Source organism: Aethina tumida, chromosome 5 (assembly GCF_024364675.1).
Source record: "Aethina tumida isolate Nest 87 chromosome 5, icAetTumi1.1, whole genome shotgun sequence".
NCBI classification, from domain to species: Eukaryota; Metazoa; Arthropoda; class Insecta; order Coleoptera; family Nitidulidae; genus Aethina; species Aethina tumida.
Window position 1 is genome coordinate 17,758,960 of NC_065439.1, and position 18,105 is coordinate 17,777,064.

General features: G+C 29.3%; 1 protein-coding gene across 2 annotated transcripts in view; it reads right to left on the reverse strand.

Annotated features, from left to right (window-relative positions):
- The window catches only part of LOC109600839 (rho guanine nucleotide exchange factor 10), a 154,185-nt gene that overhangs the window by 107,443 nt on the left and 28,637 nt on the right, over positions 1-18,105 (reverse strand). Inside the window, exons 3-4 of one of the 2 annotated variants that reach the window (XM_049968152.1) lie at positions 5,437-5,862; positions 4,856-5,382 (exon numbers count right to left, since the gene is read on the reverse strand). In XM_049968152.1, the coding sequence (XP_049824109.1) occupies positions 4,856-5,382; positions 5,437-5,858 (949 nt within the window). In that variant the 5' untranslated portion in view covers positions 5,859-5,862. Of the gene's footprint in view, positions 1-4,855; positions 5,389-5,436; positions 5,863-18,105 lie in introns of both variants that reach the window. The other variant, XM_049968151.1, reaches the window with a different exon arrangement.

Genomic DNA, 18,105 nt, shown 5'->3' on the forward strand with positions numbered 1-18,105 from the left:
ACCGCACTCGGACACGGCGAATAATAATTAGTCACGGGACTGGCAAAAAACGGGGCCAAACTCCAAACGGCAAACGTGAGATGAAACGCAGATTTTTCCGGCAACGCAACTGCATCCTAATCGTTCAGGTTCGACAGATTCACTTTAGCTACTCGATGTTTTAGTGCCATTACAAGTCGACGGGAATATGTATAAAATTTAAGTTGGTACCATTATATTTATGTATCTACATTGAGGTACTTTGAGCAAAAAATTTTATTTATTGTACACAACCAAATTTATTGTTTCATACCTCTTTATCTTCAATATTCTCAATTAAGTAGAAGAACAAAATAAAAACTAGGTAAGTACGTCTTTATTTGTATGTCCATGCGATTGTCATAAGGTGATGAACTTGGGTACTTTAGTCAAGAAGTGAAGAAGAAATATCTTTATTTTATAAACAATTATGTCCTTATAATCAAATTTATTATTTCATTCCTTTTTATCTTCAGCACTCAGAATTAAAGAGAAAATCAACAAAATGTTAGCTAGGTAAGTACTTCTGAATTTGTATATCCATATGTGAGTCATATGATGATGTCCATGGATACTTTAGTTAAGTGCATTTTATTACTAATTCATTTACGCTCCAATGTACAAATTTACGAACACGAAGCTATAGTTATAGCTATACAAATAAGACCTTTATTTTCAAATCACTTATGTCCTCTGAACCAAATTTATTGTTTCAGATCCATTTATCTTTGACATTCTGAATTAATGCGAAAAGGAACAAAATATAAATTAGATAAGTACTTCTGCATTTGTATGTTATAAGGTGATGAACTTGAGTACTTTAGTCAAGAAGTGTATTTTATTAATAATACACGTTCTAATGTCAAAATTTATAATTTTGTAGCTTTGGGTTGATGAAAACATGTACTAGCTATAGTTATAGCTATACAGATAAGAAGTACCTTTATTTTATAAACAATTATGTCTTTATAACCAAATTTATTATTTCATACCTTTTTATCTTCGACATTCAGAATTAATGAGAAGATCAACAAAATGTTAGCTAGGTAAGTACTTCTGTATTTCTATATCCATACGTGAGTCATATGGTGATGAACATGGGTACTTTAGTTGAGAAGTATATTTTATTACTAATCCATTTACGCTCCAATGTGCAAATTTGATGAGAAGATGTACGAACACGAAGCTACAGTTATAACTATACAGACAAGAAGTACCTTTACTTTCAAATCACTTACGTCCTCATAACCAAATTTAATGTTTCAGATCCATTTACTTTTGACATTCTGAATTAATGCGAAAATGAACAAAATATAAACTAGGTAAGTTATTCTGCATTTGTAAGTTATAGGGTGATGAACTTGAGTATTTTAGTCAAGAAGTGTATTTTATTAATAATACACTTACGTTTTAATGTCAAAATTTATAATTTTGTACCTTTGGGTTGATGAAAACATGTACTAGCTATAGTTATAGCTATACAGATAAGAAATACCTTTATTTTATAAACAATTATGTCTTTATAACCAAATTTATTATTTCATACCTTTTTATCTTCGACATTCAGAATTAATGAGAAGATCAACAAAATGTTAGCTAGGTAAGTACTTCTGTATTTGTATATCCATATGTGAGTCATATGGTGATGAACATGAGTACTTTAGTTAAGAAGTGTATTTTATTACTAATCTACTTACGCTCCAATGTCCAAATTTGTTATTTCGTACCTTTGGCTTGATGAGAAGATGTACGAACAGGAAGCTACAGTTACAGTTCTTCAGTCAAGAAGTACCTTTATTTTCAAATCATTTATGTCCTCATAACCAAATTTATTGTTTCATATCCATTTATCTTTTATATTATGAATGAATTCGAAGATGAACAAAATATTAACTAGATAAGTACTTCTGCATTTGTATGTTATAGGGTGATGAACTTAAGTACTTTAGTCAAGAAGTATATTTTATTACTAATACACTTACGTTCCAATGTAAAAATTTGTAATTTTGTACCTTTGGATTGATGAAAACATGTACGAACATGAAGCTATAGCTATTCAGACAAGAAGTACCTTTATTTTCAAATCACTTATGTCCTCATAACCAAATTTATTGTTTCAGATCCATTTATCTTTGACATTCTGATAAGATAAGTACTTCATTGATGATGAATGGATGGATGGATTGATGAAAACATGTACGAACATGAAGCTATAGTTATAGCTATACAGACAAGAAATACCTTTATTTTCTAAACAATTATGTCCTTATAGAGAAGATCAACAAAATGTTGATGAATGAACGAATACAAATCTATAACTAAGATTATTATAAAATTTGGGCTGGTACTTTTATTTCTGTATAATGCATACATTTCCTGCAAGACAACCACATCCTAATAGTTCAGGTACAACGGATTCACTTAACTACTAAATGTTCTAATTGGATTTAAAGTCACCGCCCGGGAATTTGGCATTGCTCGTCGCAGATTAAGCCAAGATTACCGGACTCCATTGAGCCGGCATTGAAATCGTTCTAAAACGGACCGAATAATAGAATTCGTGTCCAGTCAAGAACCACGAAATAGAAATTTAATGATGCATCTGACCTTGGCTGGCAGCCTCGACGTCGCATTTTGAAGTGTAAATCCAGTAAGCTCATGATAATCCCCGTGTTGTGTTACCAACGGCCGCACAATTCATAATTTATACGTGTTATAATGGAAAAAATCGACAGTGAAATTAATTTACTGCAAATACTCATGCGATTTGTAGCAGTCGTGTAAATGCTGCTAATAGCTTATGCTAACGATAAATTATTATTTAAGTAGGCCTCCTTGTGTGGTCAAGCGCCTTCCCCGAGACTACCTTTTAACGTACAACGTTCGCTTTTATCTAGGCTTTACTTAACTGATTATTATACCTTACTTAAATGCGTTCTCATAACCGTTGCCCGGATTAGAACCGATTTCGGGCCATTTCGAGGTATCGCTATTAATTAACAACCGAAGCCTCACCTAAAGCCACTCGAATAATTAATTAAATTTCAATTTTTTTTGTTCCATATTGTAAATGTTAAGAAAAACAATCGCCTACCTAAACGTAACGGACAAAGATTAATACCCGCATAATTAAAATTGATCGCCACGATTTTTCTTATTATTCTTATTGATTTTGACCGATGATTAATGCAAGAACTAGTTTAGTTCGGTCGATAACGAATTAAAAATTTATTGTCCGTACATCATTAAGGTTTTCCACGTAGGTATACATTAAAATAATAGCGCATGGTCTAATTATAAAGTTCTACCCAGTAGGTAGGATAATTATTATTGAAAATTACGCCGATAATTGACCTCTCACATTCGGTCAAAATAAATCTTCGGTCTGTTATTGAATTAGATAGGTGGGAACGTATCGGAAACCTGACTAATAATGGTGTTAAATTATAGTGGGTTGTTTGTACAAGGAAAACCTAAAAGATGCGAGGATGACCGTTTATTATAACTCCTCATAGTTTAATCATGGTATCGATCTACATCAACAGCACACCTTTTCCTTTTGGCGCCCAAAACGCATCTTTAGCCACACAAATGGGAATAATAATGGACGTCGATTAGATCTGGTTTCAATTATTCATAACGCTGAAACGTGAATCCAATTATATTTCTAAAAACGGTCAAAATAAATCCAAACAATGTACGCTGAGAAACATCCAACGTAATGACTATTTTGAAATGATTATGTTTAAACATCGCCTCCCGACTTGTTTGTTAATGTGTAGCAATTTAAATTTTCTATTATCGCCGAGTCATTGTACTTCAGCAATTCATCCTTTGAAATGCTTATTTTCTGAAAAAGTGCTAAGTAATTACAAAAATTATAAGCAATTATGCTGAATTATGACTGACTGAAGGATGTTAAGTCACAGCTGAAGGGTATTTAATTAATGGATTGTGTCCATGCTGGCTTTACAAGCCAAAAACGCATATATCTTCAATAACTTTAAACTCAATTTGTCACACACACAATAGATAAATCCACGCCATTAATAATTTTGATTTATTTACGCACGTACGATATCAAACGGTCTTTAATCCACGCCACACATGAACAATATATATTTATTTTAAAAAAATGATAAACCGTTTACTAACAGAAAGGTTAATTAAGTGATAATTTCATACGGACAGCGTCTTGTCTTAATTTAAATCAATCAATCTCATTGGTTGTATCAATGTCAATGAACTACAACATGAATCACTTCAGATGTAATTCTATATTAGCGGTTTAAAAAATTACATCCATGCATGTTGGAGACGGAAGCTTTTTCAAGGAGTCCATTGATGGATTTATTACGTGGTTCCCATGAATTAAGTATTCAATAACCTAAGAACGTTGAGAAGCGTAAAAAATACTTAATCAATATTCCTCCAGTATTTAAATTTTTAATTAACAAAATAACAGATAATTAAAAGAGTTAATCACCCACTTCTTCATTTAACAAGTTTCCCCACACAATAACTCCTTACGTTCCTTATCTACACAACGAGACTCCGGTTAAGAGATATTACGTTGTCCTGTTGCATTAGTCTCCAGCGGGTGCTAACTATATTACTTATCCACACGTAAATGTTTTCGACGCTCCCGCCGGAGCTCATACACGTATGTGTCGTCTACTGGGATCCGTTTACGCTACGTGCCGGGACGTTTGTGTGTTCCAGGATCAAGACGATCCGTCATAAACAAGGAATTGAGGGGTTTCTGTTACAGTCGTCATAAAAAAGGCCAAAGGCCAAATTGCCGTGTCACATCCAGAAAAGAGAGAGGGGGACTCACCTTTATTCTTATTCAGACTAATGTTGCTGGGAAAGGCGGCGATCTTTTTCCATGCCTTCTTGCCCCAGAACGTTTTGTTGGGGGCGGCGTCGGCCGGCGTCGACGTCCTCGGTCCGCACGAACTCGATGACTTGGGTCTCTCAGGACCGCGCCGCAAACTGCCCGCCGCACTACGGTAACTAGCACCACTGGAACTGCCACTAAAACCACTATCCAGATCAACGGTGGGCACTGGCGATAACAATTCGTCCGTCGGTCCGACGGTCAGCAGATCGGCCAGCTGATCGTCCATCTCGTTCTCCCTGTCGGTGTCGTCGCTGCCCTCCCGTGAGTTGGAAGGCATCAGCATCGCCTCCACCGAGAGGTTCAGCTCGCCGAGCACCCTCCGGTGGCCGCTCTGCACCCGCCTCACCTCCTCCTCCACTAAACTTTGATTCAGGGACATTATGCTGTCCTGGTGGATCGGTCTCAGTCTTGCTCTGGCTATGTCGCTGATCTCCTCGTAGATGTTCTCCTCGGTTCCGTACCTACAACTACCGAAGTTAAAACAACAACCCCTACTCAAACCGACCTCCAAATACCTGGTCATGTAAGTGTGCCTGGTCCTGTACGACCCCTCCCGGTACGTTCCCGGGTACTTGCTGGGCACGTTGGTGTGCCTGGTCGGTGGGCCCGGTTCGTAGTACGCATAGGAGTAATCGTTGGGCATGTCCCATCCCATGTCCGCCTGCTTGGAGGTGGACGGGCCGGGGGCGCTCAAGAAATGCTCATCGGCCATCTTGGAGGTGGATGGATGCGATGGGGGATACTTAGGTGGTGGCGGGAAGTGCAAGTAAGCCCGACGTACGTGCGGGGGTGTCTGGGGGGCACAGCGGCGCATATACGACCCGGTCAGGTTGTCCGGATGGAGGGTGACGCCGTGCTGCTGGTGATGGGAGGTGGAGGAGTGGGCGCGGTCCATACTGTTGCATTGCTGACGGTTGTGGTGTGGTCGGTGCCACATTTACCTTAAAGAAAAAAACGAATTAAACCCTTAATACATGTGGATAAGTTGTCAAGAGTCGAAGAATGTGCAAGCTTCCAGTGCTGATTGATTCTTTTGAACGATGAAATCACCGCTTACAAATGTACTGTAATTTGTTATTGAAAATACCATTACGTCGATGAGGCGGATATAAATAATGTTTAATTAGAATTTCATTACTCAGAACATATTCCCAGAGTAGTTACAAGAGAACAAACGCACCTTTACCAGCACATTATTACTACAATAACCGATAAATACAACTTTCTAATTCATTTAGCTTGTTCAAATCCCATTAATTTTTTCACCAACATCTTAAACATTGTATCGACGTGATTGAAGCCGGACAAATGAGTTTTGCAACTTGACAATAAATAAATTTAAATATAATACAATATACGAACTTGTAACATTGTTACTTGGAGGTGCCAATACAACAATAAATTCACTACAAAATTCAATTTGACGTGGGTATTATAAGATAATGACCCCTAATAATATTGTAAACAAAAGCGATAAACAAGGTTACGCCACATGTTATTTTGTGGCCAGAGGCCACAGCTTTTCGAACAGATTAATATGCTATAAAAAGCAAGAATTCAATATACTCTGTCCATACAATTCAGCATTCCAATTCATGTTTTAGCTAGTCCATAGAAATATCAAAAGAATAAAAGCACAGTCCAGTTTTTGATTCAAACAAAATATGAAAAATAAATGTTTTGAATACACAAATTTATGACCATACTGATTTCCAGTTCATATATTATTAAAATTCAATTAGTGATTTATTATTAATTTTAATTCATTCATTCGAACATATTAAATTATTTATAATAACCCCAATCGATAAAATCCATTAATATTACACAGATTTGTGCCATTAATAATATTCATATAATAATAATTTTAATTAGTAATCAACAGAGTTTAAAGCTGTGTATAATTTAATGGCTGGTTCAAAGCCTTATATAAAGTTTAACGGCAATATCAGAGGATGTTAATCATTTTAAAGCTTCATGAACCAAATGTATAACCGGTAAACCACAATTTAAAATAATGGTTTGACAAAACTAAGCAAAGTAGACTTGTTTTGTATGGCTGCATGAATATATCATACGTCAGTTGCGTAAAGTTAATCGATCGAAAGTTTTGTTTTGAAATGTTGGTATCTTTTACAATTAATCATGCACGTTTCTGTACAATAATAAATTACCCAGTCATGTTTGTGATCACTTGACACCCGGAATAACGCAACAAATCCCCAAGAACCCACAAGATCCGTCGACGTAAAACTACGCGTGAACTGCACAACATTCTCATGACGTTAAAACGTTTAATTTTTTTCGACGCCCGCGATCAAAAGCTTCATAATTACCGGAACGTAATGAACACGTGAAAAAATCCGGGGCATTTGCCGTGTAATGGATTTATAATGCTGTAAATTAGTAGGTACGAAAAACTGTTTGGACGTACCACACATTAGAATGTTATTCTGGTGTATCTGTTTCACGTATTGGTGCGACTTTTTCAGCGCCGGAAGTTCGTGTTTTCGTCTTCGAAATATTTAATAATGCGCCCCTCGGCGGGCGAACGATTTATTTATTAGCGCGACACTTTGAATTTCGTGTCTGACGAAGGAAAGGTCTGGAATTAGTCTCGCCGTTTTTCAGTATGTACTCGCGAGTCGTACAGACGTCGCCGCACTTTGTAACCGCGTTATGTACTCACTCGGAAAATATTCAGCGCCGACAAAAGAATTTAACCGCATTATTACTGAATTTCTTCGACTGACAGACATTCAATTTAAATTAATATCACTTTTTTACGGTGTTACGTGCTTTATTGTTTCAACTGCGCTCGGGACGGGAATTAATGCGCTCGATAAGGATGGATGTGTGACTAACGTTAAAAATATGTCTTTGTTTTGTTTTTAGTGGTAAAAAGTTGTTTGGCGGATCGTGGTCCGGCCTAGTAGCAATAATTTTTTTTTTGAAAATATTCTTTAATGGTGCGAACAACTTGTTTATGGCGGAAATTTGAATTGCAAACAAGAATGTCTGGGCAAGGATTTTATGTTGCAAGAAAAATTAATTACAATTCAGTTTTAGTTCACTGTGGTAACGTTATTTTGTAGATTTTTATTTCAATGGAAGAAGCGTTTTCAGTTGGAGAAATATAAGAATATTTAGACAGTTTTCCCTAATTAAGTTATATAGTTAATTGTGTACCTTTTGTTAGAATTTTGTAAAAGTATGTTTTGGCTTCAAGCCAATTGAAAAAATGCTTTGTCTGCAATGTTACGAGTCATAATTCAACTCAAAGTGAAGCAAAAAAACCCAATTTTCTTATTTATTATCGCATTTTTTCAATTTGTCAAAATTTTTGATAAAAATTAACCATATGCTGAAATCAATTTTGAGTTATACTGCAATGCGTACAAATTTTAAAATAATAACACTAATTTACAAATGAATGCAAGTAGTAAATTTAATTCTAAAAAAGTAATTCAGCTTTCTCTTTTGTCACGGTTTTTCAGGAGTGTGCTTCCTTGAATACAAGAAGTACTTTCTAATGGATTTTCAAATAATTTTACACAAACAATAAAATCAAAAGTTCTTTTAAGCCAAATTTAGTTAAAATTCTTATGTAATTATATTTCAATTTTATGGAAGCAAATATTTTGAGTTCTACTGATTCGTTCAAAAAATCTTTAAACAATTTCCATAAGAATTCACAAACGAGATCAAGAAGTAAATTTTATGCTAAAAAAAGTAAGTCAATTGTTTTTTTATTATGGGTTTTCAAAAGTTAGTTTTAGCTTCAAACTTCTTTGAATACAAGAAATATTTTCAAATTAATTTTCACATAATTTTACAAAAACCATAATTAAAATTAAAAGTATTATTGAGCCAGATAAGAAAGTCCAACATTCTCAAATAAAATTTAATTAAAATTCAATTCTTGTTTAATTTATCTATATTTTTTATAACTAATTGTACTTCAATTTTATGGGAATAAGTTAAGTTTTACTGAATCGTTCAAATATTTTACACAATTTCCACAAGAATTCACAAACGAATTCAAGAAGTAAATTTTTTGCTAAAGGAGTAACTCAATTGTTTCTTTTATTATGGGGTTTCAAAAGTTTATTTTAGCTTTAAACTTCTTTGAATACAAGAGATATTTTCAAATTAATTTTCACATAATTTTACAAAAACCATAATTAAAGTCAGATAAGAAAGTCCAACATTCTCAAATAAAAATTAATTAAAATTCAATTCTTGTTTAATTTAACTATATTTTTTATAACTAATTGTACTTCAATTTTATGGGAATAAGTTAAGTTTTACTGAATCGTTCAAATATTTTACACAATTTCCACAAGAATTCACAAACAAATTCAAGAAGTAAATTTTATGCTAAAGAAGTAACTCAATTGTTTCTTTTATTATGGGTTTTCAAAAGTTTATTTTAGCTTTAAATTTCTTTGAATACAAGAAATATTTTCAAATTAATTTTCACATAATTTTACCAAAACCATAATTAAAATAATTATTATTAAGAAGATAAGATAAGAAAGTCCAACATTCTCAAATAAAATTTAATTAAAATTCAATTCTTGTTTAATTTATCTATATTTTTTATAGCTAATTGTACTTCAATTTTATAGGAATAAGTTTTTTGAGTATTACTGACTCGTTCAAATATTATAAATAATTTCCACAAGAATTCACAAACGAATTCAAGAAGTAAATTTTATGCTAAAAAAAGTAACTCAATTGTTTCTTTTATTATGGGTTTTCAAAAGTTTATTTTAGCTTTAAATTTCTTTGAATACAAGAAATATTTTCAAATTAATTTTCACATAATTTTACCAAAACCATAATTAAAATAATTATTATTAAGAAGATAAGATAAGAAAGTCCAACATTCTCAAATAAAATTTAATTAAAATTCAATTCTTGTTTAATTTATCTATATTTTTTATAGCTAATTGTACTTCAATTTTATAGGAATAAGTTTTTTGAGTATTACTGACTCGTTCAAATATTATAAACAATTTCCACAAGAATTCACAAACGAATTCAAGAAGTAAATTTTATGCTAAAAAAAGTAACTCAATTGTCTCTTTTATTATCAGTTTTCAAAAGTTTGTTTTAGCTTTAAACTTCCTTGAATACAAGAGATATTTTCAAATTAATTTTCACATAATTTTACAAAAACCATAATTAAAATGAAAAGTATTATTAAGCCAGATAAGAAAGTTCAACATTCTCAAATAAAATTTAATTAAAATTCAATTCTTGTTTAATTTATCTATATTTTTTATAGCTAATTGTACTTCAATTTTCAATTTTCACAAGAATTCACAAACGAATTCCAGAAGTAAATTTTATGCTAAAAAAGTAACTCAATTGTTTCTTTGATTATGGCTTTTCAAGAGTTTGTTTTAGCTTTAAACTTCCTTAAATACAAGAGATATTTTCAAATTGATTTTCACATAATTTTACAAAAACCATAATTAAAAGTATTATTTATCCAGATAACAAAGTCCAACATTCTCGAATAAAATTTAATTAAAATTCAATTTTAGTTTAATTTATCTATATTTTTTATAGTTAATTGTACTTCAATTTTATGGGAATAAATGATTCGTTTAAATATTTTATACAATTTCCACAAGAATTTACGAATGAATGCAAGAAGTAAATTTTGTTCTAAAAAAGCAATTCAACTTTCTCTTTTGTTACAGTTTTTCTGGAGTTTGTTTTGACTTTAAACTTTATTAAATACAAGAGATACTTTCTCTTTTATTTTAACATAATTTTACAAAAACCATAATTAAAATCAAGAATATTATTAACTCAGATAAGAAAATCCAACAGTCTCAAATAAAATTTAGTTCAAATTCACTTCCAGGTTTAATTAACTACATTTAATTTAATCGAAAGAAGTATTTTAAGTTATATTGATTGAATCAAAAAATTTTAAACAGTTTCCACAAAAATTCATAAAATAATGCAAAAAGTCAATTGGATTCCATGAAAAGTAACTTATTTTTTTTTTGTTATAGTTTTGAACTAAATCAACTTATCCAAGAGTTAAGTAAGAATTCATCGTTGCTGTAAACATTTACAGTTTTCCTAGAGTATATTTTGACCAACAGCCACTCTAATATTTACGTATAACTTAACTTCAACATTCTCATTTATCAGTATAATTTATATTTGTTTAAAAGCGTTCTTACAATTCATTAATGCATTCTCGGTACAGAAAAAAACTACTTGAAGAATTCCTAGCAGTCGGAAACCTATGCCAACACTAATTTACTTATCCTGATCAACGAATACCAATCGACATTGATATTGAAACCATGTAGCTAATACAAATTCGTTAAAATACCAGTAAGTATTACTAATACTAAACTACTTCCCGGTTCGTATAACTCCTCACAAATTCCTTTCACTCTAATCTCATTTCGTGAGCAATGCCTTACAACTAGTTTACATCCTAGTTTTACGCTTTATTTACGACTGTTGTTACAACTAAAACTTGTACGCGCGGGGTCGAGATGCGGTGCCCGACAAAAATGCCTCGGCGATATTATCATAATTTCTCACCTTTAACAGTGCACGTTTCTGGTATGACGCCGTCATAACGAAGTGGGCATTTTGAGGCCACGAAACGGATTTACACATCGCGAGTGAATCGTAAATGAGCGGGCGCATTGTAAAAAGGCGATGTGGTTCTTTCTCCTCGACGGTTTTCGTTGGCAGGTGAGCGTGAAACAAGGGCGTTCGAATTTGTCATGACGCGGATCATGCGGCTATGATTCCGATGTTATCAATCGCATTGTGGTCCGCTCCGGTTTTCTCACGGGGCACACCAACTTGGAACGGACGCATGGCGGTACCGGCGCGCGGTACCATTAGATGCACACGAGATTGCGTCTCGTTTCGGGACGCATGATTAATAGACGCGTTTTAATGTTGCGGTGTACGACTGTTTGGATTGTTGACGGTCTAATTGGACGATGAAAATTTGTTCGGACGTATGATTTCCGTGTTCTCGGCATTAATACTTTTTACCGACGCGTAAATGGAAATAAAAGGATGGAAGGAAGACTGCGAACACACACATTTAATTAAAGCTGCATTGTAAATGTATATAATACATTACTCAACGTAATATCAAGTTTGAACAGCATCATTTACATTTAATTACATTTAATAATTCAAAACAGCTAGTTATAAAAGTTTCCGCTTACATAATACCATTTCGAATAATAAAAGGAGCATAAAATTTAATTAAGCCGGAGTATTTGGTAAATGGTTTAAAAACATCAACATGACGATTACCATATGGAACGTGGAAAGTTTTTACAGCTATTTTTAATGTACAATAAACCTAAATTGAATTTACAAATTGTGCACTAACATATTCGCAAATGCGTAACTCGGTACTGTGTTTTCATTAAATACATCAAATACATGTTGTACTTTCTATTAAATAACAAACGTACAATTTATATTTTCACGTCGGGTAATTTTTGAAACATAAAAAATAATGTAATAATGAGGAAAGTAATGATCATTAATAACACTAATGTGTGAAAAAAAAACAGAAATTATAACCACACAAGTAATTTATGTAAAATCAATTTATTATTATTATTAAAATAAACTATATTAAAAATAATATCATATTGCGAATTTAAAAAATCTGATAATAAAATAAAAATAGTAACAGAAGTAAAAACTGTTACTTGAAAAAAATTCATATGTATTTAAAGAAAATGAATGAACAGAATTTATTTTCAAATTTTAATTAAACATAAATAAAAATTCTAAGCCTTAATTTACTATTTTTTATTTTAACATATTTTTAATCAAGTTCAAATAAACAAATACTCAAAAACTACGAAAAAATCATTATCTGTTAATTAATTATTAAAATAAACTATTAAAAATAATATGTTTCTGCGTATTTCAAAAATTTGATGATAAAAAAGAAGTACTAATAAGTAAAAACTGATATTTGAAAAAAATTAAAAAATAGAATACACACAAGATAAATTTTAATGCATTAATTACCTATTTTTTATTTTAATATATTATATTATAATAACAAATACTCAAAACTACGAGAAAATTATTAATCTATTAACAAAATAACAATTTGTATGAGAATAATTGAAAAAACTTTTATAAAAATTAAATAAAAATAGATCAACTGATAATAATATTATTTTCACTTGAAATAAAATACGTGATTGAAAGATAAAAAATAGTTAAATTAATTTATTTTTGCAAGATTTAATATTTTTGGTGTACTATTTATTTTACTATAAGTTTATATTAAATACTTCAAATTAAGTACAATAAAATACTCAAATATTATTACACTACTACACTATTGACTAATTTTTCTAAATTTTGAATAAGAACACAATTTTTAAAATTTAAATTTAGGAGTCTGCAAGATAAGTTTTATTAAGATTATATTTTATTTTAGAAACACCTTATATATTCATATTAAAATATGAAAAAAAAAAAAAAAAAAAATAAAATAAATAACTTCTAATATACGAATGTGTAATTTAAAAAGAGAATTTTTTATAAAGATGAGTTAAATTGCAATTATCAATTAAACTAAAAAATATCATTTCAAAGGATATGAAAAATATATGAAAAAATAAATAAAATAAAAGTACAAAATATTTTATAAATTATAAAAAAACATAAATTTGGAATTAAATATGTTATGTCTATAATAAAAAAAATAATACAGAATACGAAAACATCAAATTGATGAAATTCTATTTGTTTAAGCATTAAAAATTATTTTATAATTTTATTTTTTCAAAGATATGTTTGAAAATATTAAATTAGAATATCAAATAAGAAATAAATATATCTGATTATTTTAAATTATAATTTTATATATAAACATAACATTAAGCATAAAAAATTACAAATTACTTATTAAGTATATTTGCAAATTTGTACAAATGTGAAAATTATTAGTGTAAATATAAAATAAAAGAGTTAATAAATAAATTAAATAATAATTAAACAGAACAAAATTTGAGACAATATTGTTTATAGTCGTAAAAACAGCTTTAAGGTACTTAAATTAATTTACAACATAAAAAACAAAAAAATTAAATAAATTACCAATACATATTTGGAGTGTGGTTTAAGTTTAGAACGAGCTTAAATAAATTAAGAAAAACAAAAGTGTAAAAGTTTTACTTACAAAAGGTACAGAAATTTAAAAACATCAGTACGAAATGGTAAAAGTTAATAATTTAAAATCCTTTAAATGGTAAAATAGAATTAATGCAACACCAGTGGTTCAAATTAAAATAATTTGTAATTATGAAAAGCATCATAAAAGAAGATTACAAAATCGTTAAAACATACAAACTTACAGTTAAATAATTACAAAAACTATAAAAAATTGTAATTAATTAAATCATAAAAATAACAGTATATAAAAATATCTCAGTTATTTGTTAATTGGAAAATTGTTTGTGCCTAATCCAGGCACTGATATCTAGAAATTGTTTTGTTTCCAATATTATTTCAATTCATAGCTTTACATTTGGTTTAAAACACAACTAAAAAATCACACGTTCGTATCTGAAAATATTCACGTCGGTTTTGTTCCAGTTCTAGTTTTAGATTTAACTGGAAAACAGTTCGGCAACAAATATTGTCATTGTTGCCCACCGAAACGTACATCCGAAACGTAAAATTCGAAAACTAACTGACGTTTGTCGAGTTTTAATTTACAGAAAGAGTACCAATTAAATTAACGAACGGTAATTACTACATTCACCGATCGAGTTCTGCCTGAAAACCAGAACTTTTCATATAACGACAAAAAAAAAAAGCGCCGAAACGAGCCCGAACTTTTTTTTATTATTATTTTCGGGTACACGATGCAATTTACATGCGAAGTTAAAAAATCGGCTTGCCAAACTGCGACGTATCGATTCTAATGGGAAAAATGCAAATTTATCTGTGTTACTACAGTATTCATTCATTATTCAATCCGGGTGCATTTTCGAAAGTGTGATCGACGATGTGGCATTTATTTACTTAACAGTCGAAATATCTCACTTGGTCGTGTCCAATTTTTTATCAATTAACCCATACAAACGTCCAGATATCGAAATCATTTTCAGGCTAATGAAAGTATTATGTTATTTGGTCAACAGACGATCGTTATCTTTTGTATGTAACAGAATTCTTTGTTTTAACGACACGAACCTGTGCTTAATGTTGTATGGTACATCAATCAAATTCAGTATCAAGTCCATTTACGCTCTTATCAGAAATTAAAATGAAAAATCAAAAACCACGGCTGATTGGAAGATGATCCGATCCGGTGTTATTCTAGGTACGAATGTCCGAACATTATTTCATGAGTAAAAGCAACGATCGTAAATATTATTATACTATTGAAAATATATAAATGTTGAAATATTGACTGTATATCAAATTTTTGAAACACATATTTCTTTGTAATAGGTATAAATGTTAAAATTATGTTACTATAAAACTATTAAAATTTCAGTTAATTCGATATACATTTGAAACATGGATATTTGTATTGATCTTCATATAAATTGCAATATTCTTCTTGTGTTATATTATGATATTTCTAATACTATTAATTAAATATGATATATTATGAATCTTGATATTTATGCTCATAAAAAAACATTATTTTTAGTGATATTTCTGTTATTAATTTCACAATTATTAAAATATCAGAAAATCCTTTTAATGTTGGTAAATTGATATATCGGGATGGATATTTATGTTGATATATCATAATATAAATTGAATTGTTCCTGGGATTAATTTAATACAGCAAATACTACAAAATTTCGGTAAATATTTATATTATTAATTTAAAATAACATCTATTAAAACTCATTTGATATTTATTTTCATATATATCATTATATTTACTGATATTAATTTTATTAATTCAACAAGTATTAAAATATCAGAAAATTCTTTTAATGTTGATAAATTGATATATCTGGAATATGGATATTTATGTTGATCTTGATATAAATCGCAATGTACTTCTTGTGTTATATTATGATATTTCTGATACTTTTAATTAAATATAACATTATTAAAACTTTGGAAGAAATCTTGATATTTATGCTCATAAAAAAACATTATTTTTGGTGATATTCCTGTTATTAATTTAACAATTATTAAAATATCAGAAAATCATTTTAATGTTAATAAATTGATGTGCCTGAAATATGGATATTTATGTTGATATATATTATAATATAAATCGAATTGTCCCTGTGAATAATTTAATACAGCAACTACTTCAAAATTTCGGTAAATATTTATATTATTAATTTAAAGTAACATCTATTAAAACTTCGACAAACTCCATTAACGTTGGTAACTTCACATATATCAGGAATTTTGATATTTATTTTCATATACATCATTATATTTGCTGATATTAATTTTATTAATTCAACAAGTATTAGAATATCAAAAAATCCTTTTAATGTTGATAAATTGATATATCCGGAATATGGATATTTATGTTGATCTTGATATAACTCACAATGTTCTTCTTGTGTTATAATTTGATATTTCTGATACTATTAATTGAATATAACATTAGTATTAAAACTTCGGAAGTAATCTTGATATTTATGCTCATAAAAATCATTATTTTTAGTGATATTTCTGTTATTAGTTTAACAATTATTAAAATATAAGAAAATCATTTTAATGTTGATAAATTGATATATATGGATATTTATGTTGAAATATATTATAATATAAATCGAATTGTCCCTGTGAATAATTTAATACAGCAACACTACTACAAAATTTTGGTAAATATTTATATTATTAATTTAACATCTATTAAACTTCGAAAAACTCCATTAACGTTGGGAACTTCATATATGGCAGGAATTTTGATATTTATTTTCATATACATCATTATATTTGCTGATATTAATTTTATTAATTCAACAAGTATTAAAATATCAAAAAATCCTTTTAATGGTGATAAATTCATATATCTGGAATATGGATATTTATGTTGGTATATATCATAATATAAATCGAAATAGTTCCTGTGATTAATTTAATACAGCAACTATTAAAAAATTTCGGTAAATATTTATATTATTAATTTAAAATGACATCTATTAAAACTTCGAAAAACTCCATTAAAGTTGGTAACTCGACATTTATCAGGAATTAGGTACTTATTTTCATATAAATCAACTATATTTAATGATATTCTTATTATTTATTTAACAACTTTTAAAATCTTGCTAAACCTTTTTAATGTTATTAACCAGTCTAGAACCTGGATATTAATGTTGATATACTTCATTATATAAATCGTATTGTGTCTGTCATTAATTTAATACAAAAACAACTATTCTTGATAAACTTTTAATATGTCTGTATCAATTTAAAATAACATCTATTACAACTTCGGTAAACCCCTTTATGTTGTTAATGTTGGTAATTTTAAATGTAAGAAATTTTGATATTTATTTTTTTATAAATCATTATATTTATTGATATTTCTATTATTAATTAAACAACTAAATTCCTTTAACATTGATAACTAACTTGAGGTGTATCTAGAAGGTGAATATTTATGTTGGTTTGTATCATAATGTTGGTAACTCGACAAATATCAGGAATTTTGATATTTATCATTATTTTGATTGATATTTATCATTATTTTGATTGATATTTCTATTACTAATTTAACAACTATGAACATATAAGAAAACACATTTAATATTGGTAACTTAATACATATCTGGAATTTTGATATTTGTGTTGATATGCATCAAAATCTATCATTTAATATAATAACTAGTAAAGTCTTGGTAAACCTTTGATATGTCTGTTATTAATTTAAAATAACATCTATTATAACTTCGGTAATTCCCATTAATGTTGGTAATTTCACTTATATTAGAAATTTTATTTACTGATATTTATGTAATTAACATTTATTAAAAATTCGATACATACCATAAATATTGATATTTGATTTGAGATATATCTTGATATTTTTGTTTACTAACTTAATATAAAATCTATTAAAATCTGTGACGTTTTCTTTAATGTTGGTAACTCGTTAAATATGAGAAATTTTAATGTTTCTTTTCAAATAGTGATATATTTGATAT